General features: G+C 40.1%; 1 protein-coding gene across 8 annotated transcripts; it reads right to left on the bottom strand.

The window, feature by feature from the left end:
- On the bottom strand, positions 1 to 27,384 carry PABIR2 (PABIR family member 2). Of its 8 annotated transcripts, none has more exons than XM_066248626.1 (10): positions 26,330 to 27,384; positions 24,135 to 24,225; positions 19,579 to 19,635; positions 19,236 to 19,279; positions 19,097 to 19,151; positions 18,387 to 18,488; positions 17,996 to 18,081; positions 17,152 to 17,216; positions 11,605 to 11,701; positions 1 to 2,133 (listed from the first exon to the last, which is right to left on the bottom strand). In XM_066248626.1, exons 1-10 carry the CDS (start codon positions 26,425 to 26,427, stop codon positions 2,064 to 2,066), a joined length of 765 nt encoding a protein of 254 aa, XP_066104723.1. In that variant the 5' UTR covers positions 26,428 to 27,384; the 3' UTR covers positions 1 to 2,063. The 8 variants fall into 8 exon arrangements, with proteins under 8 accessions (XP_066104723.1, XP_066104725.1, XP_066104726.1 ...); XM_066248628.1 differs by having other exon boundaries at positions 17,152 to 17,213; XM_066248629.1 differs by having other exon boundaries at positions 24,147 to 24,225.

Raw genomic sequence — 27,384 nt, 5'->3', positions numbered from 1 at the left:
AAATACAGTGATTATATAAGTCAGTCAAGCAAAAAGAGCATCATCTATAGCAGTGGTCCCCAACCCCCGGGCCGTGGACCAGTACCGGTCCTTGGGCCATTTGGTACCGGTCCACAGAGAAAGAACAAATAACTTACATTATTTCCATTTTATTTATATTTAAGTCTGAACGATGTTTTATTTTTAAAAAATGACCAGATTCTCTCTGTTACATCCGTCTAAGACAGTGGTCCCCAACTCCCGGGCCACAGACTGGTACCGGTCCGTGGGCCATTTGGTACTGGTCCGCAGAGAAAGAATAAATAACTTACATTATTTCTGTTTTATTTATATTTAAGTCTAAACGATGTTTTATTTTTAAAAAATGACCAGATTCCCTCTGTTACATCCATCTAAGACTCACTCTTGGCGCTTGTCTCGGTCACGTGATACATTTATCTGTCCCACCCTAACGGCCAGTCCATGAAAATATTTTCTGACATTAAACCAGTCCATGGCCCAAAAAAGGTTGGGGAGCACTGATCTATAAGATTTTCTTATCATATCATCTCTTGTATTTACTTTCACATAGAAGTCTGAAATAGAATATAATATATAATAGGAAGAGAGAATTTTAACTTGTAACACTGGTCACTTTTCAAATATTAAAGTTCATATAAAAATAAACAGGGGCTATAAACCAAGCTCATCTGAAGATTAGCATCTCCCTTATTTTTCTGCAAATAATCCCTGTACAAATTTAACTTTCCAGTCCATTTAAACAATAAAGTGAACCTTGGTTTAAATAAAGTGAACCATCTTGCTTCCTAGGTCTCACACGACTGGAACAATTTCAGTTTCCTAGCCTAATTTTACGCCACCACTGGATTTCAAAAATAAATATCAGCACATTCCAAAGGTTATTTGTTCGAAATCAGAGCCAAAAAATGGCCAAAAGTGTCCCTTTAAGGCAAAAAGACAGTAGAGTGAAAGGGATAAGTGTCCTGTAAGATAAAACCATCTCTGGGTATGATATAGGTGGGAACATCTTAATACGGTTCTTTCACAAACAGATTAAATACACTGAATACTGTCAAAGTAATGTTTCTTTAAAATGGCATCCTATGGAGCAATGTTCATAATATACACATTTATATTAGGTCTGAAGGATTATGGTCTTTGCACAGGTGACAGCAATATAAGAAATAAAGGCATTAATGGTCATTATGGTGGTTATTACAATTTAAACTAAACAACACATCTGATGCTGTAACAGAACTACTTCCTGCTAACTAAGTGATGCTCTATTACAAAGCACAGAGAGTAGGTTTCCCTTCAAGCCATACAGTAGTGCTAGCCTGTGAGTACCCACAAAGTGCATCATTTGCCTTCAAGATTCAAGGATCTCTGCCTTTAAAAGACACAAGGGCAGTAGTTTTCATTTTCTATATCCATTCAAAAAAGAATACTATGATCCTAAAGGCAAATTTGCATCTTAAATAGACAATTCACCCATGATACCTGAACATTAAAAGAAATATACCAGGACAGAAAAAGACATGTTTACAGTTTTAAATAATAAATAACACATCAACAGACTACACTCTGGCTTTCTAAAATAGCTCCATTCAGGATTTTCCTTTTAAAAGTTAACTTCTGGTACCTCAGAATTAACTATCATGTACAATGTTCACAGCTCAGCTAGCTTCTTAAAAGCAGAATTCACAATAACATTGATATATATATATGGGCTCCTAAAAGCTTCTTCACAGATATAAACTGCCCTTGCTAATAGGCAGCATGAACAAGAACTGAATTCCGTTTCTGATGGCAACACAATGACAAAATACAGCAGCACCACTCACCACAGGACAAAATAAATGAACCCAGTGACAAAAAAGTAATCAGAAAAGGAGCAATTGAGACAGTATATGGAAACCAGTCACATAGAGCCCCCTTCTACCCTACTGGATGATATACATCTTGACAGCACAGCACTGTGCCCCAAGGCATGTCACACCCTGTAATGCCAAGACAACCTGTCAACTGTCATGTATGCTTTTCTTTTTTGTATGTAAATAACATTATTCATTCATTTGTAGATGCTCCACACATCTGGTCAAGGCAGGAATTTCTTCTCCTTGATAACACCACCTAGAAATATTAACAATATTTTACATATTCCTTAGGGTAACATATTTGGGGAAAAAATATTAATTGTGGTAGCTAAGCCATAAGAACCTGTGGTGACTACTCCAGGCATCCTGTTAGTCTATTTACATTCTCAGCACTAAAATCAATCCTCACATCATTCACCCTGACATCCAAGAAGCAATGTGGGTAGTAATGAAAGCAACTATGTGTTTTTTCTGCTGTGACAAATGGCAAGTAAGCAGCTCAAACAGAAAAGGGAAACAAAATAGTGTACTTTAAGCTGATGCAGAAAAATTAAAAAAAATAAGATAATCAAAAACAATTTATTTGTTGTGAAATAAAGAGATTTGAAACTATGTAGTCAACAGAGAACAAAAAAAATCTCTCAAGCAAGTGAATTTCTGATCAACTCCAGCTGTCATATCACTGCTGGGATAAGGAACCGTTATCGAAAATATAAATCAGTGCTTTCCGTAAATGGATAGACTCTAAAATGGGTGCTCTCTGAGGCACGGAGGAAAAAAATAATGTATCTCTCTCTCTCTCTCTCTGTATGTGTATAGAGAGAGATACAAACATACACACACATACTCTAAGCAATTAAAAATTAGTATTTGAAATTTAGTTACCAGATCCAAAATGTGATCAGCAAAAAGAGATACAAGTGAGGTCCCTATACTCATAAAATTGAACTTTAGAGAAGTACCAAAAAAGAATGGTGTCAAAATGGTTTAAATATGCAATACTTTCATCCTCAGTACGGATCAAAGTTCTCTGTGTTCCTCACTGAATGTTTTATGTAGGAAACAGCAGTTAAAACACCGACTCCAAAATGGGTAAATCGCTTGGCTGACAGATTGGCCACCAGGACGAATGGAGGGCATGGATTGGAGCACGCTACTGGAAACTCTGCAGTCATGCTGCCTTTAGCCAGTGGGTCTGAGGATAATCCACTGTGCTATTCCCGCTACTACTGCCATCCCAAATATCTGAACTAAGGACAAAGTCAAAAGAATTATAAGCAGATGCATCTATCAGGGCAAAAGTAAACATAACATACAACAATATTGTTTCAAGAACTCCTGAATCAGTAGACATTTGTAAATGATAAAAAATAAATAAAAGTAATAGCAATGAACTATATTATGTACTCTATTCAGATAACTGAGAAAGCACAGTCACAGGAACCCAAAGTAAGACACTCAGGTTCTGTGTCATTTACTCCTCTCCTGGGGGCACCAGCATGTCCAACATACAAGAAGTATTCCTACTGATAAGGCCTGGTTTGCATGAGGCAGTCCCCTTACCTTCAGCTCAGGAGATTTCCAGCCTTATAAAACCTTCTTAGTTTCCCATGAACCTTACAGTAAAGCAAATGGTTACACACTGAGGTACTACTCTGAACTGTGGGAAGTGTTCTATTGAGTACACTGCTTCATGGTCCCTCTACTCCAGAACCAAGTCTTTCAGCTGCCCGAGATGTTACCACTTTCCCACTCCCAAGACACCTTTGATTCAAACACATTTTTTTTCTAATTTCCACCATTGTATGCCTTTTATATTATTCTCATTTTATGTATTTCTTACACTGTTTCCTTTCTTCTTGCTTTCAAAACCTAAAGGTCTCCCTACCATCTCTAAAAGACTCCTTTCTTTGACCTCTTCTTTCATTATCCAGTTAAACTTCTAAAAAGAATGCTCTAATAACTACACACCCAATACCCTCATAGTCCATTTGCCTATTTAATCCTGAAAACTGGCTTCTGTTCCTACCCTTTCACTAAAACCCCTGATCTGGGCATCAAGAGCCTCTACAGCCCAGCACAGGGACACCTTATACATCCAGCCCAAGTCTTCATGGCTCACAATTAATCTGACCTGCCTCATAAATATGCCTTCATACTTCAGTATTCACCATCAAGAGTCTTCACTATTTGACATCAGGCTGCCTTTCTGGCTTTGATTCCCATCAATCCAACATATAAGCTCTATGCTTTATATTTGGCCAAATTCACTCATTCATTTATTCTAATATTACTGAGTCCCTGCCAAGTGCAGGAAGTATGCGAGCTATTAGAAAAACAATAGTGTGTAAGACTGACATGGTCCCTGCCCTCACTGGACTTACAGGAGAGTGCAGAACACAGACACAGAAATAATTGTGCTAATAAACACAGAATTACAATCTGTGATCAAAGCATAAGAGGAAAGATACAACAATCTCTGAGAGTATAACATGCGTAGCCTGATCTAATTTGGAGGGACAGGGCATAACTTGGCTCCCTAAAAGCAGTATCTGAGCTCATTTGAAAGATGAGGAGGCCTCAGTGAGGCCAGGCTGGGGAGGAAGCGAGCACAGTTCTAGAAGCTAAAAGCAGGCTAGTGTTGTTATAAGACAGAGAATAAAAAGAACACAACAAGAGACAAAGCTGGAGAAATAGTTAGGCAGTTTTAGGATTTACACAGACATATTTTTTTCTTTTTGAAAAATAAACAAAGCAAAAAAAAAAAAAAAAAGAAAAATAAACAAAGCATAGACTTGGAGAAGGAGTTATGATCAGTGTCTATGGGTCCGGTTTACATCTCTCACTAGCTCCGATCCAAAAGCCCACCCTGGTCTAGTGTGCTCTAAAGCGAAATATTACGAGTCTTTAATATGATCATTTTTATGAATTCCTAAATTAATCCATTTCCAGTGTTTAGCACCTGTGGTACATTTGAAAGTTTCTGGGCCCTAGATTACCTCAATGAAATACAAACCTCTTCCCCAACCCCGATTCTCTACTCTTCTATTTTTCTTCAAAATGTCCTTTTGTTCTATTGCTCCTGGATTATTTTCAGGTGAAGACAGATACAAATAGGTTTTGGAAAAGTAAATATATAAATGGACACAGCATATCCCACAGTACTCACTACTGTCAAATGCATCGTTAATGGTACCATGTTAAGAAAGGAACTTGAGAGCAGCCCAAGATGGCCGACTGGGAGGATCGGGTGTCAGATGAGGAGAAAATGATTCTGGATCGCCTGTAGCTCCAAGAAGGTTGCTGAGGGCCAGTCAAAAGTGGTGACTCCCACTGGTCTTCGCCAGTTTCCAGCCTGGGAGGTCCAGGGCCGGTACATTCAGCAGCCAGATATGAAGAGCATCAGCTCAAGACCTAACAATCATAGTTAGAGTGGTATCTTAAGGAAAAGCTCCTCACACCTGACCCAGCTAAGGCATAGAAAACGTTGTCACAAACAGCAAAAAGAGCAGTAGCAGCAGACAAGTAGTCCACAGCGGAATACAAAGAGCTGAAGCCATCCCAGGAAGATTTAGAAATTACACAACTAAAAGCTGGAGTCAGACAACACCAACCCTATACTCAGCTACACAAACAACATATTTGAAGGAGCAGTCTATATCAAGACAAAATGGGAAGACAGAGAAGTGCAATTCAAATGAATCAACAAGAGAAATCCCCAGAAAAAGAACTGAACGAAATGGAAATAACTAAGATGCCAGATGCAGAGTTTAGAATAATGATTGTGAAGATGCTCAAGGATCTTAGAGCGACCATAGATAGACAACATGAGCACCTAAACAATGAGATATCTGGTATCAAAAAGGACATTGAAATCACAAAAAAGAATCAGATAGAAAAGATAAACACAATATCAGAAATGAAGTCTACACTACAAGGAATGAAAAGCAGGCGGGATGAAAAAGAGGATCAAATCCGCGATTTAGAGGACAAGATAAGCAAAAGCACGGAAGCAGAACAGCAAAAGTAAAAGAGGATCAAAATGTCTGAGAAAACTCTAAGAGAGCTTTGTTACAATAGGAAGAGAAACAACATCTGCATCATAGGGGTTCCTGAAGGAGAAGAGAAAGAACAAGGGAAAGAGAACCTGATTGAAGAAATCATAGCTGGAAAATGTCCCAAAATTGATGCAGGAAAAAGTCACACAAGTTCAAGAAGCACAGAGAATCCCATTAAAAAGGAACCCAAATAAACCTAAATGAAGACACATCATAATTAAAAAACCAAAGCTAAGAAATAAAGAAAGAATACTAAAAGTTGCAAGAGAAAAGCAGTCAGTCACCTACAAAGGAGACCCCAAAAGGATGACATCGACTTCTCAACAAAAACACTTGAGGCGAGAAGGGAATGGCAAGAAATATTCAAATTAATGCAGAACAAGATCCTACAACCAAGACTTCTTTATCCAGCAAGGCTATTGTTTAAAATAGGAGAAATGAAAAGCTTCCCGTACAAAAAAAAAAAAAAAACCCTCAAGGAATTTATTACAACCAAACCAATGATGTAAGAAAGGTTAACATTGTAAACAGAACAAGGGGAGGATCGGGAAATCTAGTAAAGAGAAATGTATATTAAAGATTTTAGAAATGCATCCAAATTTAAAAAGAAGAAGTAAAACTATCATTATTTGCTGATATGATACTGTACATAGAAAACCCTAAAGTCTCGGTAAAAAAAAAAACTACTGGACCTAATAAATGAATTCAGCAAGGTGGTATGATATAAAATTAATATTCAAAAACCAGTGGCATTTTATACACCAACAATGAACTGTCTGAAAGAGAAATTAAGAAAACAATGCCCTTTACTACTGCAACAACAAAGAAAGTACCTAGCTGTAAATTTAACCAAGGAGGTAAAGACTTGTACTCAGAAAATTATAAAACATTGATAAGAGAAATCAAGAAACATAATCGAATCAAAAATGGGCAAAAGAAATGAATAGACACTTCAAAGAGGACATTCAGATGGCCAATAGGCAAAAGAAAAAATGTTCAACATCACTAATCATTAGAGAAATGCAAATTCAAACCACAATGAGATATCACCTCAGAATGACACATTAACAAAACAACACAGAATAAGTGCTGGCGAGGATGTGGAGTAAAGGAAATCCTCCTGCACTGCTGGTGGGAGTGCAGACTGGTGCAGGCACTGTGGAAAACAGTATGGAGATTCCTCAAAAAATTAAAAATGGAACTGCCTTTTGACCCAACCACCCCACTTTTAGGAATATATACTAAGAACACCAAATCACTAATTCAAAAGAAGAAATGCACCCCCATGTTTATGGCAGCATTGTTTACAATAATGAAGATCTGGATACAGCCCAAGTGTCTTTCAGTGGAAGAGTGGATTAAAAAGCTGTACTACATATATATATGGAATACTATGGGGCCCTGAAAATGAAGGAAATACTACCTTTTGCAACAACATGGATGGACCTGGAAACTATTATGTTAAGTGACATAAGCCAGGCAAGAAATAAAAATATCATATGACCTCACTCATATGAGGAATCCAATGAACAATGTGAACTGAGGAACAGAATAGAGACAGAGGAGGGATCAAAGGGACCAGTGGGAAAGCGGACAGAGGGAAAGGGGATGAGAGGATGAGATCAGAGAAGGGAAAGAGATCGATGAAATTATATAAATATATACATAACAGCGTTATAGAGAGCAGAAGAATAAATCCTGGAGGAAAGCGGGAAGGGTGTTAGGGGGAGGGGGCAAAAATGATGTTGAGGGAAATTCAGGGGTGCGGGAGGATGTATTTGGTGGGACATTTGAATCTATGTAAACACAATAAATTTAAATCAATAAAAAAAAAGAAAAGAAAGAAAGGAACTTGATAATTTAGCTGGTTCGGGTATTTTTTCAACAACAATAAAAAAATGAATCATTCAATCTACTGAAGGAAACTCGCATAATCTAAGACACTGAAAAATCAAAACACCTTTATATTTGTTTTGGAATATATGTGACTTTTTTCCCCCCTCCTGCAGCATTTGGTCTAGAGTAGACTAACATTAAAATGAATTTACTTTCTTAAAGAACATGTTGGCTGGGCAGCCAAAAGACATGCTCTGTGCTAACTGACTGGAAGAAACAGGTTTAGATTAAAACTTGGCCACCAAGCAGATAATCTGAATGTGAATAAAGACTATCATCCCGCCTGACCAGGCAGTGGCGCAGTGGATAGAGTGTTGGACTGGGATGCGGAGGACCCAGGTTCGAGACCCCAAGGTTGCCAAGCTTGAGTACGGGCTCATCTGGTTTGAGCAAGGCTCACCAGCTTGAGCCAAAGGTCTCTGGCTGGAGCAAGGGGTTACTCGGTCTGCTGAAGGCCCGCGGTCAAGGCACATATGAGAAAGCAATCAATGAGCAACTAAAACTAAGATGTCACAACAAAAAACTGATGACTGATGCTTCTCATCTCTCTCCGTTCCTGTCTGTCTGTCCCTATCTCTCTCCCTCTCTCTGTCCCTGTAAAAAAAAAAAAAAAAAAAAGACTATCTTATCCCAACCACCAGATTTATGGTGATCCCTGGGTGAAAAGACTCCATTTGTGACAAGACTGGCTTGCTTAAGTAAATCTTATATTCATACAAAAACATGGAACATGACTCATGCAGAAAAATCTGTCATTGAACATTGTTGATTACCTTAAGAGAAATAAGCTAATGGGGAAGTTACCAAAAAAAAATCTGAACATTTCATTTTATCTGTTTTCAAGAATGTAGTCTCTATTATTAAATGTACAATTATCTAAAAAATTTGTGCATGACCAGGCAGTGGCACAGTGGATAGAGTGACGGACTGGGATGCAGAGGACCCAGGTTTAAAGCCCTGAGGTCACCAGCTTGAGTGCGGGCTCATTTGGCTTGAATGTGGGGTCACTAGCTTGAGTGTGAGATCATAGACATGACCCCATGGTCACTGGCTTGAACCTAAAGGTTGCTAGCTTCAGCCCAAGGTCGCTGGCTTGAGCAAGGGGTTACTCGGTCTACTGTAGCCCCCAGTGTCAAGGCACATATGAGAAAGCAATCAATGAACAACTAAGGTGCCACAATGAAGAATTCATGCTTCTCATTTCTTTCCTTTCCTGTCTGCCCCTATTAACCTCTCTCTCTCTCTCTCTCTCTCTCTCTCTCTCTCTCTCTCTCTCTCTCTTAAAAAAAAATCCAGTTCCTCATCTATTTCCGTTTTCTTTCAATGTGCTGCACCAATGCTGGAGCTCAGAGGCAGTAAGTCTGAGTAAGTCTGTCTATGGGCACTTTAAGTGGAGCTGCCTGGGACTCCTACAGCTCTTCATCTCACTCAGCCACAATCTCCACTGATTCTTACAGCCAGAAGTTGTGGGAACTGCTTTTCTCTACAACAAAACTCTGGGCTGGCAGGCCTGATAAAGGGCTGGGACCCCTTGCTCTTCAGGGGGACCTCTGCAGCCGAGATAGCCCTCTTTATTCTGTCTGCTTCATGTGCGTGTAGGACCAGCCTGCTCCATGTCTCCACCCCTCCTACTAGTCTCCATGCGGCTTCTTCTTAAATTCCCTAGTTGTTGGACTTCCATTCAGCCAGATTTTAGGCGGTTGTTCTGAAATGATGGTTTTTCTGTAGTTTACTTGTAACTCTGATGTGGTCGTGGGAAGATTCGAGTTCTGTATTTACCTACACTGCATCTTGACCATAAGTAATGAATTTCTTTTTCACATATTATTTGAGTCATATGTTGGCTTTATAGTGCTCTATGGGTAGCTGTGAGTAAAGTGTGAGGGGATACTTTTTGTGTTTATGGATCAAACTGCCCTTCTTCAACAACATCAGTGTTCCCAGGGCTCTGGGATGCATACAGGTCTGGGGACAACGGGCGTAGTGGCAACAGAAACAGAAACCTCACAACATCCCCCATCATCTACAGCTGAGTTTATGCTCCTCAGAGGAATAAATCACTGATCAAGGGGCCTCTTAGCAATTACGACACCTTCTCTTTCTTATTTAACTACATGAATCTGTTTTATGGCATCTTGTACAGTCAGCCTATGACAATATTCTTTTTATAAATCACCATATCCTGTCTGTATGTTTTTACATTGGCAAAATGCTGTCATATTGTTTACCTAACTTGGTTACTCGGTTGGTAACTGGGTAAGCAAATCTATTTAAAATGTCATGTGCCTATATTAAAACACACTTTACCATAAAATTTGTAAGTAATATCCACTAAGCATACAGTTTCATCCACTAGCTATCTTGACAAGTTTTAGGTTTTCTCTTTGCCATGGTCTACATACCAAAATTAGCACAGAGAGCTACCCAGGACAGCCAGAGATGAGAGAGAAGAAAACTTGTGGGGCTGAAAATAGCTAGAACAACCCAAAAGGCATTTGTTTCAAGGTTAGAACAGTACTAATCAACAAGTGTAAGAAACTAGAATAATCTAACTTCTTGGTCAACTAGAAGTACAGGTTATCTTTCATCAAACATGGAATAAGTGATTTTGAAAGGAGGGATCATTAAGCCTTATAAGTGGCTTACATAAGGCTTCCATCAACAGGACTCCCTCCTTTTAAAGTGAATGCCCTCACAGGCTCTTAAAAAAGACCACCATAAAACTCAGGGAAAAGAAAGTTTCGAAAGGTAATACATAATCATGTCCGGAACATGAGTGCTTAGTAAGTTTATTAGAATGTACTTAAAAATTTTCAATTACAGTGGTACCTTGAGATACGAATTTAATTCATTCTGTAACCGAGCTCTGTAAGTCACTCAACTTGTATATCAAACTGCCGATACTGGACCTGTGTGCCAACACGCCAACCAGTGGCAGCTTCCCAAATCATGACTCGTATCCTGGAATTTCACTCGGATCTCGAACAAAAATGCGGACCAAGTCGCAGCTTGTATCTTAAAAATTCGTATGTTGGTCTGTTCGTATCTCAAGGTACCACTGTATTACCTGGCTACTGCTACTATTCTTTCTTCTTCTTTCCAATATATCTATCTGTATCCAAATGCTCAACTTCAGGTACAGAATAGGTTAGCTTTAGCAAAAAAAAAACACTTAAGGGCCTTAAGTTAGACACCTAAACTAGGATAAGTAAAACTAATGTGTGTGTGTGTGTGTGTGTGTGTGTGCGCGCGCGCATGTACAGACCATATGAATCAGAAAGTGTTACTATAAAAATGACCCCTTAGTTAACGTTGTGATGAGTACCCCCAAAATTAAAAAATATAGATTTAATATCAACAGATAATGCTATTTAGAAAATGCCATGCTGAAGAGAGCACTGGCACATATTATCTAAGTCAACAGGATGTACTACAAAATGCACACAGAACAGCTACAATCTGTGCACCAATGCCTAGAACAACCCAGAAATCTCAGAGCATCCCGAATGTGCTCCACATTCTCCCACACCATTAGCATCTTCTGAGAGAAGTTGACCTAACAAGAGCTAGGAATGAAGGGAAAGGTGCCAGAAATATATAGACTTCTAAGAAAGTACTGATGGCTTTCAAATGATCTGCTGTTCTACATTCTCTACACGTGCAGGGGAGTCTTCCTCTATAGAGCCTGGAGAAAAAGCTGAGTATGTTTTAAATGATCCCAATAGACTTCTGATGTGGCTCTAATATCCTTTTGGTTTTATTTCATTTTTTACCATGAACTGAGATCAGATAATTGTGCAGTCTCCGGAGGCAGCATATTGGTAGTGCCTTGGAAGAACCTCTTGGGCGGGCTTTCAGTCTCCATTTCACCTAAGACAAAAAGATATGTTACTGTAAAAACAATTTTACAGGCTTAGTGCTAAAATGGAGTAATTTTTGCTTAACCAAAACTCAGCATACTTCTTCAAGTTGTTACTTGAAAGATATTTTTCCATGGGTTTAACATAGAAGGCATATACTTCCATATAACCTCAACCAAAAAGTCAGCAGTCCTGAAAAAAAAAACAACCTTCTCATTTATTATATGTATTATGCTACTGATATAGCCATGTTCTTTAATAGAAGAGTAGAACAACTGATCAATGTCAGCCTGTTAAATTTAATTTTCTAAATAAAATTTTAAAAATTAAAAAACAGAAGAGTACAACACTGACTGCATCAGGTGAAATAAATCAAGGCTAACCACAGCAGAAATAAAGTATCTACAAATAGCAGAGAGTGAATAATTTATGCTAGAGATAATTAGTAAATATTTGATTGATTTTTTTTTCTATTTTTCTGAAGCTGGAAACGGGGAGACAGTCAGACTCCCGCATGCGCCTGACCGGGATCCACCCGGCACGCCCATCAGGGGCCACGCTCTGCCCACCAGGGGGCAATGCTCTGCCCCTCCGGGGCGTCGCTCTGCCGCAACCAGAGCCACTCTAGTGCCTGGGGCAGAGGCCAAGGAGCCATCCCCAGCACCTGGGCCATCTTTGCTCCAATGGAGCCTTGGCTGCGGGAGGGGAAGAGAGAGACAGAGAGGAAGGAGGGGGGGTGGAGAAGCAAATGGGCGCTTCTCCTATGTCCCCTGGCTGGGAATCGAACCCGGGTCCCCCACACGCCAGGCCGACGCTCTACCACTGAGCCAACCGGCCAGGGCAGTAAATACTTGATTTTATATATTTTTTAATATCAGAACATTTTCTGAGTTGAAGTCGAATGAGTTAAAGAGTATTCAGTATGATAAAGAGCATAGAACTCCAAGGGTCACTTTAGGCTCCTTAGTAAAAATGAAGGTTAAAGAGTCACGGACCACATAGCGAGGTTCTGGTCACTGACAGACTGCATATAAGATGGCGGTCCATAAGATTATAACAAAGCTGAAAACTGTCACTTAGTGGGTCGTAGCCATCATAAGGTCACAGCGCAACACATTCCTCATTTGTCTGTGGTGACATTCGTGTAAACAAGCCTACTGCGCTGCCGGTCACATAAAAGTACAGCACGCACAGTTACATATGTACAGGACATAATACTTGGTCTATAAATACAGGTCTATTTATTTGCTATGTGATGCTTTTCTTAATCTTCATTTTAGAGTATACTATTTGTGCTTATAAAAAGAGTTTGCTGTGAAACAGTATGTCGTGTTATGCCAATAGCAGCCTTGTACATCTTGTGATTACCATGTGCCTTGATTGTCTTATTTTCTTTGTGCTTGACTGGATCTCATGTTGTTTTGTAGTGACATGCAGTACAGGCTTGTACACTAGGAGCAATAGGCTATACCGGGGGTCCCCAAACTATGGCCCGCGGGCCACATGCGGCCCCCTGAGGCCATTTATCTGGCCCCCGCTGCACTTTCGGAAGGGGCACCTCTTTCATTGGTGGTCAGTGAGAGAAGCATAGTTCTCATTGAAATACTGGTCAGTTTATTGATTTAAATTTACTTGTTCTTTATTTTAAATATTGTATTTGTTCCTGTTTTGGTTTTTTTACTTTAAAATAAGATATATGCAGTGTGCATAGGGATTTATTCATAGTTTTTTTTTTAATGTCCGGCCCTCCAACAGTCTGAAGGACAGTGAACTGGCCCCCTGTGTAAAAAGTTTGGGGATCCCTGGGCTATACCATACAGCCTAGGTGTGTAATTGGCTATACCATCTAGGTTTGTGTAAGTACACTCTATGATGTTCATACGGTGATGAAATCTCCTGATGACACATTTCTGAAAACGTACCTCCATTGTTAAGGGATGCATGCGGTATAAGTTTAAAAGCACATCTGTAACTGAAAGTAATTATTAATCAATTAACAAATTGGCAATATACTGGCTACCTCAATCCTATATATTTTCTCAGAACTAGTAATAGAAAAACTTTGCATCAGCCTGACTAGGCAGTGGCACAGTGGATAGAGCACAGGACTGGGGTGCAGAGGACCCAGGTTCAAAGCCCCAAGGTCGCTGGCTTCAGCGTGGGCTCGTCTGTCTTGAGTGCAGGCTCACCAACTTGAGTGTGGGGTCACTAGCTTGAGCGTGGGATGATAGATAATATGACTCCATGGTCACTGGCTTGAGCCCAAAGGTTGTTGGCTTGAAGCCCAAGGTCGCTGCCTTGAGCAAGGGGTCACTCACTTTGCTATAGCCCCCAGTTAAGGCACATATGAGAAAGCAATCAATGAACAACTAAAACGTCATGCTGCAATAAAGATTTGATGCTTCTCATCTCTCTCCCTTCCTGTCTGTCTGCCCCTGTCTGTCCCTCTCTCTGTCTCTATCACAAAAAAAAAGAAAAACTTTGCATCAAAGGAATAGTCCTTAACATTTATCCACCAGTAATGCAAACACTAACAACCCTAAGTTAGGCAGAAAAAGCTCCTTTCCAAATAAGCTATGATTTGAAACATGCACATACCTTGGTTTTCAAGTTCTTTACTTGAGCTTTAAAATTGAATATTAAAGAACATTTAAATCATGGGCCTATCTATATTTCTGTAGAAAATTAATAACTTTGACCTTAAACCTTTACGACATTTTTATGATGGAAAAAGATTAGCAAAACCAAATTCAACATTCAATTTTTTCCATGTATTAATTAATTCACATGATCTTTTCTCTGGAACTATTCTGAATATTACTAAAATTGAATAAAGATTGCATTTTATTTGCCTTTTTCCATACTTAAATATGAAGTTTATAAAAGCTGCTGTCTTTCAATACTTCATTAGCAAAACATTTTAGCCCTTTTTAGCAGAGAATCTCTCCATCTAGTGGTATATTTTGGAATAGCTTTGAAACTAAACATACTTACTAATTAATTTCCTGCAACAAATTTAAAATAAATAACCATAATAATAGCTTTAATTTTCATGAGTTGTTTTGACATAATAGCTCCTGAGAAGGTTCTTAGGGTTTAAAATAATTCCTTAAAGAATAAAGGAAGGCCCTGGCCGGATGGCTCAGCGGTAGAGCATCGGCCTGGCGTGCGGGGGACCGGGGTTCGATTCCCGACCAGGGCACACAGGAGAAGCGCCCATCTGCTTCTCCACCCCTCCCCCTCTCCTTCCTCTCTGTCTCTCTCTTCCCCTCCCGCATTGAGGCTCGGTTGGAGCAAGGATGGCCCCGGCGCTGGGGATGGCTCCTTGGCCTCTGCCCCAGGCGCTGGAGTGGCTCTGGTCGAGGCAGAGCGATGCCCCGGAGGGGCGGAGCGTCGCCTCTGGTGGGCGTGCCGGGTGGATCCCGGTCGGGTGCATGCGGGAGTCTGTCCGACTGTCTCTCCCCGTTTCCAGCTTCAGAAAGAAATACAGAAAAAAAAAAAGAATAAAGGAAAAGGTCTGACCTGGTGGTGGCACAGGAGATAGAGCATCTACCTGGGACACTGAAGACCCAGGTTTGAAACTCCGAGATCGGCGGCTTGAGCGCAGGCTCATCAGCTTAAGTATGGGGTCACAAGCCAGAGAATAGAGTCATCAGCATGACCCCATGGTCACTGGCTTGAGCCCAAAAGTGGCTGGCTTGAAGCCCAAGGTCACTGGCTTGAGCAAGGGGTCACTGGCTCCACTTGAGCCCCCCCTGGTCAAGGCACATATGAGAAGCAATCAATGAATAACTGAAGTGATACAACTACAAGTTGATGCTTCTCTCTCTTCCTGTCTGTTTCTCACTTAAAAAAATTAAGGAAAAGGACTGTTTATAAAATAAAATTTATTCACTAAAATACAATTATTGTCATTCTATTATGATCTAGTTTCCAGAACATGCCATCTTTAATTTTAAGTTGTCTGAAGTATAGCACTTTTTGAATCTGTGTATGATGCCATCACTGGAAATATTTCACCAAAGCTGGCAAGTATCTGTTTACCTACATGAGAAGAGTTTGTTTATTGGCCCCGAAGGTGATCTGCACAAAGAAACTATATACTGTACTGCTTTCTAAAATGATTGCTAAAACTCTTGTTTAAAATGACATCCAACACTTACAATCATGTGGTCATATCCCTAGGAATAATGACTAAATTTCTTTGCCCTTTTTTAATAGTCTTTATCAAGTGCCCATAAGCATCTAAAACTAGCATTGAGTGAGATCATTTTAGTTTAGCATTTTGTGGTTCAAAATAAGGTAGTTAAAAGATCACCTCAAATATAGTAAAACCTTATACACTTCAATATGAGGTGAAATTTGGTGGTGGCTTATACTTGAGGATACAGCTTGTTCACAAACCCATTTGCTATGATATAAGCATTATATTTCCACAACATACCAGTTTGCCTCTCTCTCTCTCTCTCTTTTTTTACAGAGACAGAGAGAGTCAGAGAGTGGGATAGATAGGGACAGACAAGAACGGAGAGAGATGAGAAGCATCAATCATCAGTTTTTCGTTGCGACACCTTAGTTGTTCATTGATTGCTTTCTCATATGTGCCTTGACTGTGGGCCGTCAGCAGACCAAGTGATCCCTTGCTCAAGCCAGCGACCTTAGGTCCACGCTGGTGAGCTTTGCTCAAACCAGATGAGCCTGCACTCAAACTGGCGACCTCGGGGTCTCGAACCTGGGTCCTTCCACATTCCAGTCCGACGCTCTATCCACTGCACCACCACCTGGTCAGGCTGCATCTCTTTTATACTCATCAGCGAAAGGCAACATTTTTGGAATATATATTGATAATAACAATATATAAGATTCAGTTATGAAGTATAAAAAGATACAGTATCAAATAACTAATTTACAAGATTCAGAATTAGTAAAGCATAATGGGGAAGACTATTTCATATTTCTTTTTTTTTGTATTATTATTATTTTTTTTTTGTATTTTTCTGAAGTTGGAAATGGGGAGGCAGTCAGGCAGACTCCCGCATGCGCCCGACTGGATCCACCCGGCATGCCCACCAGGGGGCGATGCTCTGCCCATCTGGGGCGTTGCTCTGTTGCAACCAGAGCTATTCTAGAGCCTGAGGCAGAGGCCACAGAGCCATCGTCAGCACCCAGGCAATCTTTGCTCCAGTAGAGCCTTGGCTGTGGGAAGGGAAGAGAGACAGAGAGGAAGGAGAGGGGGAGGGGTGGAGAAGCAGATGGGCGCTTCTCCTGTGTGCCCTGGCCGGGGATTGAACCCGGGACTCCCGCACGCCAGGCCGACGCTCTAACACTGAGCCAACCGGCCAAGGCCTATTTCATATTTCTTTATGAAAAAGGAGTCCTGCCTTGAAAATAATTTCAGACAGAAATCCTCATTTGTAATTCAGGTTCAACTAAGTTTAATATCAGAAATATGATGCATACCTTTTCTTTTAAGAGGACCAAGAGCACTGGGTCTTATGCACTTGACTGGACTCTGACTCCTCCTGCTTCAAAGAATAAACAAAAAGAATGACATGAAATGCTTCTAAGATGCAAGATAAACATTTCAGCCCACCAAATAAGTCAACAAAATTGACATTCATTGAGAGAGTAGAAAATGCTTGTATTGTAGGTTGAATAACTGAAATGCTAATACATAGTCTGACCTGGCATATGGTGATCGGGAACAATATAGTGTTTTAAGCTGTCTTTTAAAATCATTCTATAACCCAAAATTCCCACAACAGTTTCTTTTAAAAATATAAACTTTGTTGCCTGAACAGGCGGTGGCGCAGTGGATAGAGCATTGGCCTAGGATGAAGAGGACCCAGGTTTGAAGCCCAAGGTCACTGGCTTGAGCAAGGGGTCACTTGCTCTGCTGTAGCCCTCCAGTCAAGGCACATATGAGAAAGCAATCAATGAACAACTAAGATGCCACAATGAAGAATTGATGCTTCACATCTCTCTCCCTTCCTGTCTGTCTGTCCCTATCTTTCCCTCTCTCTGACTCTAATTTTTTTTAACTTTTCTTATAAAATACATATTATCAGGTATACACATGTATGTCCACTGAATATAAACTGGCACTAAGTCTCAAAAAATGAATTTGGTTAAATGTTAATGGTAGAATATAGGTGACAGGTTTATGGATGTTGACTATGCAGTTCTTTCAATTTTGTTTTCTGTTTGAAAATTCCCACAATAAAATTTTAGGAAAAAACAGTTTATCAGAGAGACAATTTTAATAAGTAGCATTCACCCACATTTAAAAAGCAGGTTCATCTACCTGGAGAAGCGTCTCGGACTAGGAATGGGACTTGATGGTAGCCCACTGCTGCTCACAGACATTTGTAAGGACGGTGAAAAACATTGCTAGAAAAACATATTTAATATTAAAACAGACAGATAGTTCTAATGCTTCAATTTTCAAAAGATTGTTTTCAAAATGTCAGAACCAACGCCCTTAGATTATTTAGTTGTCTATATATCCCATATATGTTTTATATACATATATATATGAATGAGACTACACATTTTTTTCCAAGTTACCATCATAAACTTTCATTTTTTTTTCAAGTCATTGGATTCTCTAAATGAGGCAAAGTGTGCATGTGTGTGTGTTTTAGAGAATAAACAGCTCAGTGTAGAAAGAGTTACTGTCTTGCCAATGAGCCTACCTTTCCGAACCCTCTGGTGGGGGATGGCGCTGGAGAAACTGGAGTGAAATCAATCCTTTTAGGAGAATATAATTTCTCTGGCTTGTCAAAATCAGTATCACTCTGTAAACATAAAGTGTTATTTCCTCATAACTCCCAATTCAGCACATTATAGCTCTTTTTTACTACTCAAACATGCCTATTTGTTTACGGTAGAAATGTATAGACCAGGGGTCCCCAAACTACAGCCCTCGGGCTGCATGCGGTCCTCTGAGGCCATTTATCCAGCCCCTGCTGCACTTCTGGAAGGAGCACCTCTTTCACTGGTGGTCAGTGAGAGCATAGTTCCCATTGAAATACTGGTCAGTTTGTTGATTTAAATTTACTTGTTCTTTATTTTAAATATTGCATTTGTTCCCATTTTGTTTTTTTACTTTAAAATAAGATATGTGCAGTGTGCATAGGGATTTGTTCATAGTTTTTTTTATAGTCCGGCTCTCCAACAGTCTGAGGGACAGTGAACTGGCCCCCTGTGTAAAAAGTTTGGGGACCCCTGGTGAAGATTCTAAAAATTAGCAATATAAAATTCTGGAAGAAAAGATCAAAAATGAATACAAATTTGGAAAAAGAAAAGAAAGAAATGTATAAAAAAATTAATAAAGCCAATGAATAATACAGTTTTCTATTAAAAAATTTAAAAAGAAAGCTAATAGCAAACACGAAACCTTTACCAGGCTCAAGCTCTCATCCCATGATTGGCTTATCTGTGCTGCCCCCTGCACTTCCCTAAAACAAACAAAAATGAAAGGCCATCAGTGCTTAGAAACAAGATACACACTAGTCTGTGTGCTTTTCTCATAAATCACTAACCTTTCATGGGCAGTTTCTCTGTTCACCACATCCATGCCTTCCTCCTGCAAAGACAAACATATGCTGAAAACATAATATGTATCCACACAATTTTTTATTTGAAAGAAAAAAGAGACGTTTGTACCCTATCTGACATAATCACAGTACAGCAGAAATAACATTTTAAGACTGTCACCCATGCCACATCTATATTTCATCTGAACACGCAGAAGAATTTTAATCTGTCCACAGCTAAACGAGTGTAACCTACTGCATTTATATATATATAAATCTTCAAAATGAAAATAAAATCAAAATGTAAAATTCAGAAAATTGTAGATCTGTGCTAGAAAGTAAAATTTACCCTTTTGATTTGATGCAGTCTGCTACTAGAAATCTGATTAGGTGAGGAAGACAGCAACTGGAAAGAAAAAGTAAACATTTACTATTCTCTGAAACACAAAGCAGCAATCTGCTTTCAGTCCCAGAGTACGGTCTCTTCGTAGATAACTTTTCATATTCTTCGTAGAAAACTAGCTCTTTAAACTACTGAACACGAATGCAGCAGAGGCAGGTGTCCAACCTCAAGGCACCATCTATCACTAGACAGGCATCGACTCAACACTTTTTCTGAATGAATGCAAAACTGTGTTCATTTATGTTAAAAATGACTCCAGGTCTTGGAAATATCCATTACCCCACTAATCTAAAATGAATAACTATCATATAAGGGAAAGAAAAAACAAATTTTATTTATCTTTATTATCAATTCACCAATGGAGGAAGACAGACTACAAAGCCCAGTATCATAATGTCCCTGATTAATGTTTATCAAAAACACTTTAAAATGCAGTAAGGAAATTGTCTGTTTGACCTAAATCAATTCTAAAATTGGATAACTAATGTTATCACCACAAACTTTACTAGTTAAGAAAAATCAATGTGGAAGGCAAGTTGTATTTTTCAAATACCGATTTCCCCATGTATAAGATACATCATTTTTGGAAGAATGTAGGACTGATAGCTGGGTGCATCACATACAATGGTTGTAGAGGTTTTTACTTGCATTTCCTGCTTTTTTTTTTTTTTTTTTTGCATGCATGAGTTGTATGAATTTTATGATGAATAAAACGTGAGTTCAATAACTGAATGTAATACTTTTTTTCAAATTTCGGGCCTCAAAATTAAGGTGTGTCTTATTCATGAGAGTATCTTATACATGGGGAAATACAGTAATTGTTGCTTTCCCATAGATAACCATGTTTTTTTTTTTGTTTTTTTTTAATAAATTTTTATTAATGTTAATAGGATGACATTAATAATTCAGGGTACATATATTCAAAGAAAACATGTCTAGGTCATCTTCTCACCAAATTATGTTGCATACCCCTCGCCCAGAGTCAGATTGTCCTCTGTCACCCTCTATCTAGTTTTCTCTGTGCCCCTCCCCCTCCCCCTAAATCTCTCCCTCCCTCCCTCCTGCGTCCTCCCTCCCCCCACCCCTGGTAACCACCACACTCTTGTCCATGTCTCTTAGTCTCGTTTTTATGTTCCACCAATGTATGGAATCATGTAGTTCTTGTTTTTTTCTGATTTACTTATTTCACTCCGTATAATGATAACCATGTTTTAATAACACAAAGCTGAAATTATTTGGGGACCAAGTTATGCTACTTCAAAATAATCAAATCTGATTAGAAAATGTAAGATACAATTCATATCAATGGATCTTACAGGGTTATAATAGCCATAATATGAACAACTATTATTTATCCCTTAATGAAATGCAAATAAAATTATAATACTATAAAACCAAATAAGACAATTATCCTGGTACAAGGGGCCCTATCCTATTAAAACTTTTTCAAATACCAATGTAGCAGTATAAAATGGTTAAATTTCTCTAAGTTGTTTAAACAAAAGCTAATTCTGGTAAATTTTTAAGGTTTCCACTGAAATATGATTTTACCTCAAAAGCAATCTCTTCATTACCCATCCCTTTCTTTGAATTTTTCCTTTCCTAACCTTTGGGGGAAAAAAATCTTTACCAGTAAAATCCTTTTAAAAGTACTTTTTCCTATTATGAAAGGAATGCATGTTTACTGGTTAACTCTTAATAAGATCATTTGAAAAACACTAAGCTACTAGGAAAGTAAAAGTAAATAAGGAAAGAAAGACTAGGAGGATAATATAAAGGAGAGTATGGATGTGTCCATCAGAGAACAAAAGAAACCCCAAAGGTAGTGAAATAATGAAGAAAGTCAAAGTGAGGATTGCCAAATCTAATTGCGGAGAAAGTCAGAAATTTAGATTCTGCATCTACATGATGTACAACTTGTCAATTTAGACAGAATTGGAAAGAAGTCCTGAAAGAACAGAGGAACAAAGCCATATCAAGTAACAGTGTGGCAAGTGGCAAAAAGCCTTTGTAGATTCGAGGCTTAGCAAAAGGCTAAGCTCCCCTCACCTTCATATTGGCTATGAAGCTGAGTACTATATTTGCACTCATCCCATAGCCCCAGTTCACTTGCTTGCTTAAGTTGCTGGAAGCAATTTACACGCACTTCCTCTCATTCTTTGTTCAGATGTTGGTTGATTTCACTTATGCATGGTGGGGGGATTCCTGTTTAAGCCTTAAGAGAGTTCCTATTTTTGCTTCAGATGTGTGACTTTGTATCAAAGACTTCCTTATTTGCATATGGCTATATAATAAAGCAAACTGGGCCTATTGCTCTCTCAGATATTGCCATCAGCATTGAAGAGGCCTCCCGATCCCAGCCTCTTTTCTCAGTGGGTCTATTGCTTTGGAAAAGAGCATTGAGCCAGTGGCACCTTGAACCGAACATGCCCAGAAGGAGTTTATCTTCTGTCCCTACAATGGACCACTCCCTCTCACTTTCCCTACTGGTAATAAAGACAACACTTTTCCCAAGAAATAAAATTGCGGTCACTTTGAGTCCTCCTTCTACCTGACTTTATATCTAATCAGTTGCCAAATCATGAAGATACTACTTCTGCTTATCTCGTTCATCAGTCCCTTCATTTCCCTTTCATTCATCAACACCTTACTGTTTACAGGTTAATACGGCAGATAGGTGACTGTTAAGACTTATAGAGTACACGGTGATATACTGTCTATGGTGTGATTAATAGTATGGAAAAACTACCCAAAGGTTGCTGTGGAAGGCTTCCCATACCGGAGAGCTATAAAGGAGAAGGGAATGAGGTGAAGGGTGGTGTAAGGATTAACAAAGAACAGTGAACCAATAAAGCCCCTTCAACAAACTAGGTATTTTGGTGCAGCCAGAGCCTAGTGTGGGTTTTTGCCAGGAAGAAGAGAGAACTGAGCCTAAACCAGCGGTTCTCAACCTGTGGGTCGCGACCCCGGCGGGGGTCGAACGACCAAAACACAGGGTCACGACCCACAGGTTAAGAACCGCTGGCCTAAACAGAGTTGTTAAGAATTTTCATATCTGAGAAAAGAGGACAGTGAAGTGTAGAGTGACAACTTCATTTTCTCTTCTTTGCTATGCGATTGACGCAGAAATATTTTTCATACATACAGCAAAAATAGGTACTTATTTTCAGTATCCTCAGGGAAGGAGATGGAGTAAATGAAAGCACCAGATAGCTAACATTTTCCCCTTTAAGTATTTTTAGCCACTTCAGCTGGAAATCTTTCTCAACAGTGTGATATCTTCCCCCTTGTTAAACAGATTATACCAAACAGAATGGCACTGGAAGATCTCTATTCTAATCCCAGTTCTGTCACTTACTGATTGTGTGATTCTGAGCAACTCAGTTATATTGGTTGAGTCTTAGCTGCTGCCTCTTTTAATTTGGAAAAGCATCTTCTTCCTTGAATATTTCATTGGGGTTGCTATGAGATTAAATGTGCAAAAGTACTCTGTTAAATGAAAAGTGCCATACATTTTAAGAAAAGGTGGAAGACCCAGATATCCTTAAGAACATCAATTATTTTACAATTTTATGTCATTGATACTCCAGAGTTCTTAGCCCTGGAGTAACAACAGGTTCTTAGCCCTTATATTAGCCACTGACTTTTTTTTAAAGGAAACCTCTCTGCTTTTGTAGTTCTCCCCTCTCTTCTTTTGCCAGCAGCTATCAGCATACCTTTAACCCTAATGTACCTCTTCTGATTTGCTGCTTCTCACACAATACTGAGTTGGAAGCTTAGTATAATTATAATTGTGCATAAATTTTAGATGATCCAAAGGTCAGAGAGGCTCTCTGATAAATAAACTGACGAATCTTTGTGCACAGATTATGGAAATCTAGTTCAGCCATTCAGAAGTCTGTTTGCTTACATCTCGGATGTCTCCCAAAGCACTGCAGCTAATAGCTAAGTGGGCGCCACTTCTGAAGTGTTGCTACATAAAAAACCTCAGCCCAATTTCTCCCAACACAACCAGCTAATAAGGGGGTCCCCAACGGCTCTGGCTATATGGAGCCGTCATGATCACCACTCTACTGAGAAGACAAATAGGAGCATTTTAAAGGAGTCTTTCTTCAGATAAACAGAACAGCAGTGATCGACAGAAATAAACACTGCCACCATCTAATTATTTTTGCATCCTAGGAAAAATAAAGACCACTGCTCTTAGTTATAATCAGAACTTAATTCTGATTTATCTCACAGCCATGATGCAGGTAATGACACAAAACGAAGAACAGTGTTGAAAAATACAAAGTTCCACAGTTCAGAAACATTTTGAAACAGGTCTCCTCTTTTGCACTGAAACAGCCACATTGTGCTGAAATTGGCCACATGATTAAGCAGTAAACAAGATAGGTAGAATATTTTTTTCCTTTTGTAAACAACTGTGCATAGCACATCATTTTAAGAAAGAACTACATTTGAAAGTGATTTCTCCAATCAAAACCATTAAGAATACTTACTTCTATACTCACCAGGCTATGATGGCTCATAATCGTTGTACTATTTCTTCGAGTTCTAAATGTGTAAGGCTGAAAAATCTGTGAAAGGTCACTAAAAAGAAAAATAAAATTATTAATGTCTTCTCATTTAAGATATCCTTCAACTATATTCAAACCAATTCTGTAGTTGATGAAATCCTTGACGGCTCCCTATTCCGTACAAAGAATAACTCCTCACCATCTTCTTCAGAGGTGCCCGGGTGGTGCGCTGTGGATTACAGGCTGATGGAGATAGCCATCTCCCAGGAGGCTGGGGGCAGCTAGGAGAGGTATGGGGCGGAGCTTCAAACTGGTTGCCTCCAGCTGCTTCTGTTCAGAACTCACCCCCCCCACACAGAACCAGTCACCACCAGGTTCAAACCAGGAGCCTCATCTCTTTACCCTAAAGACCTACAATCAATACTGCTTTTGGTGTGTGCCATGAGCTGAAGAGCGAGGACTGAGGGACTCTGTTCTAGAATATGAGACCAGTCAGCATCTGTTACTATTCCCTAAACATGTGTTCTACCTTTGAACCTCACTGTTCAATAAATGAATGTACCTGGAATTTTGTTCCTTACCCCTTCTGACTCAAATGCCCTGCCTCCCACCACCATCTGTCAAAATCCTTCCTCTCCTTCAACACCCATCTCAAATGGTGTGTGACGGTGAAGCTCTTTCATTCCACAAACCTAATGCAATTTTTCTCTCCCTTGAACTCAAAGAGCACAATGGGAAATTAGATGCTTCGTGAGATATCCACTTTACCTTTTATTAATGAAAACTATGCATGTGTATTAAATGCCTTGATGGCGGTGTTTTGTTCATCTTTGTACATATCCTGCAGTGCCCAGCAGAGTGCCATGCCCATGTTAAGAGATCAAGGATTTTCAGGATTGAGGATATGGATATCATCTAATTCAGCCTGCCTACGTTTTAAGTGAGAAAACAGAGGCTGAGAAAGGTTAAGTGACACATTCACAATCACAGCCATTCAGGGAGAAAATTGGGACTAGGCCTGGTCTCCTCACCCTTCTTCTGTCATCATGCTGCTTTCAAGTAATTACTTAAATCATGATTCAAAAAAACAATATGCTATTTCTACAGTAGTCTAAATTCAGGTCAACAGAATTACCCTAGTCTCTAGCAATTGCTTGCCTACCAGATTTTTAAAAACCAAAAAGAACAGTTTATTCCTATAGTATCAAAAATAAATGCAGAACCGAGGACACCATTAGAAAAGAATCACTCCATCATTTGCAGTTTCAAATTTAATAAAAGAAAAAAGTAAACCCATTTTTCCCCAAAATAAGGATATTATAATCAGTTTGTCAAACATTAATCTTTGCCTTCCCTGTGCCTGATTAATGTTTTTGGCTAACTTATTCCCATCCTCTTTTTTGGACTAATTCCATTTCTAACAGGTCGCATAAATTGGCTCTCTACCTAAGATGAACTGTCTACTTATAAAAGTGAAATGTAATAGGCTCTGGAGGTCTGTTAACCTAACCTTCACTATCACAAGATTCTACCTTAAAATAGACCCTCTGATGACTTATTCATAGAAAAACACAAGACCCTACCACTAAAACTCAAGGGTGGCCTCTTTTCATTGTTTTCTAAAAACCTGTGTTTTCACATGCTACTCTTCTTTATTTTATTCACTGAAATACATTTCAGGCAGTTTTAGGATCCAAAACATTACAGCAAATCCAAATCACTTAATATGACAGCACACACCATTTAATTTCAAGTTATTAGATATACTGTGATTTATTATATAAACTACCGTTAATACCAGGGTTCCTAAACTAGGCTTAGACATAGCAGTAGAGACAGGTGTCAAATTGCAAGTCTAGCTTCAGGGGCTTCCCTCTGACATTCAGTGGTGTACATTAGGCAGGGCAGGCAACCTGTTAGAAGAGCCAGAAGCTTCTTTCAGTTACCTGTACTTTTAGAGTGAGCTAACAGATCCTCAGGTAGAGAGGGCCCCGCATTGCTCAGAGTTTGGGGTCAAACTTTCACTCCACCACGGGACCCCAGTCACTGTCAAGCAAAGAAGTCATCACTCCCTCAGTTTGGAGAGCCCAAATAACTCCAAATTTAACTTTAGGGAAGGAAGGCTGTTTGCAGGGGCTCCTCGAACCCTGTTGTCCATCCTCCCCAACCCTGCTCACCTGAGCTCGTGGATCAGAGGAGCGCTGCTGGATCTCCTTAGGGAGCCCCCATCAGATGTGACAGGCTCAAAGTCCAGCTCCATTTTCTCCTGAGCCATGTCGGAGACTTGCAAGCAGGCACAGCGGACAGAGCTCTGCTCCTGGAGTTTAACTATGGACTCCCAACACTCTCACGGCAGGACTGAGCTGCTGGGGACTGGCAGCTGGGGGCGGGGGCTAAGGGGCGGAGGCTTGGGGGCGGGGGCTGGGGCGGAGAAAAGCATGAGAGGAGCAGCAGGGAAGGAGGATGATGAGGGATGGCAGGGAGGGGAGGAGAATGGAGGTTGTGATGGAAGTGACAATAAAGAGGATGGAAGAAAGAGGGATGGAAGAAAGAGAGATGGAAGGAAGTCAGAAAACAGCAAGAAAGAAAAGACAGATGGAAAAGGCAGGAAAACCGTGTAAAAGGTGGAGGACAGAAGAGAGAATCGACAGATGGGGGAAATGAGGAGGGAAGGTTGGGGGAAAGAGGAGCAGAGGGAGGAAAAGAAGAAGGACGATGTGCGGGGAAGAGGAAGGAGAGGAAAGAGGACAGGGGGAGAAGAAAAGGAGGGGAAGGAACTAGGCAGCGGTGGAACTCATGCTATCTTTTGGCCAACGACCTCAAGCGGGGCCGGGCTATAGACACCACAGCTGCCGGGACAGCGCTATCACCGAGGAGCTGACACTCAGGCAGGACGCAGCCAGGAGCCTCGGCGACCACAGCTCCCCATGCTTAGGGACCAGGTCCAGCCCCACATGCTCCGAGACCCGGTCCCAGAGGCTCCTGAGCCCTGTGATCGGTACTTCTCTCTTCCCTGCCCCCCTCCCGCCTGGAGGACAGGGGGGCGGGGGGGGGGGTTCGGCTCCTCAGCCTTCGCCGCCGCCCCGGTGCCTTCTCTAACTCTCTTGGTTTCTAATGGCCTGGGGGAACCCTTTGGGGCCAAGACCAAAATCTACAACCTGCTGTCTCCTGCTCCTCCCACGCTTCAGAAGCGGGAACCGAGGCAGGGCCAGGTCTTCCGCGTTCCGGCACC

This window comes from Saccopteryx bilineata, chromosome X (assembly GCF_036850765.1).
Source record: "Saccopteryx bilineata isolate mSacBil1 chromosome X, mSacBil1_pri_phased_curated, whole genome shotgun sequence".
Classification (NCBI taxonomy): Eukaryota; Metazoa; Chordata; class Mammalia; order Chiroptera; family Emballonuridae; genus Saccopteryx; species Saccopteryx bilineata.
The sequence above is the reverse complement of the archived record's forward strand: the minus strand, read 5'-3'. Positions and strand labels throughout refer to the sequence as shown.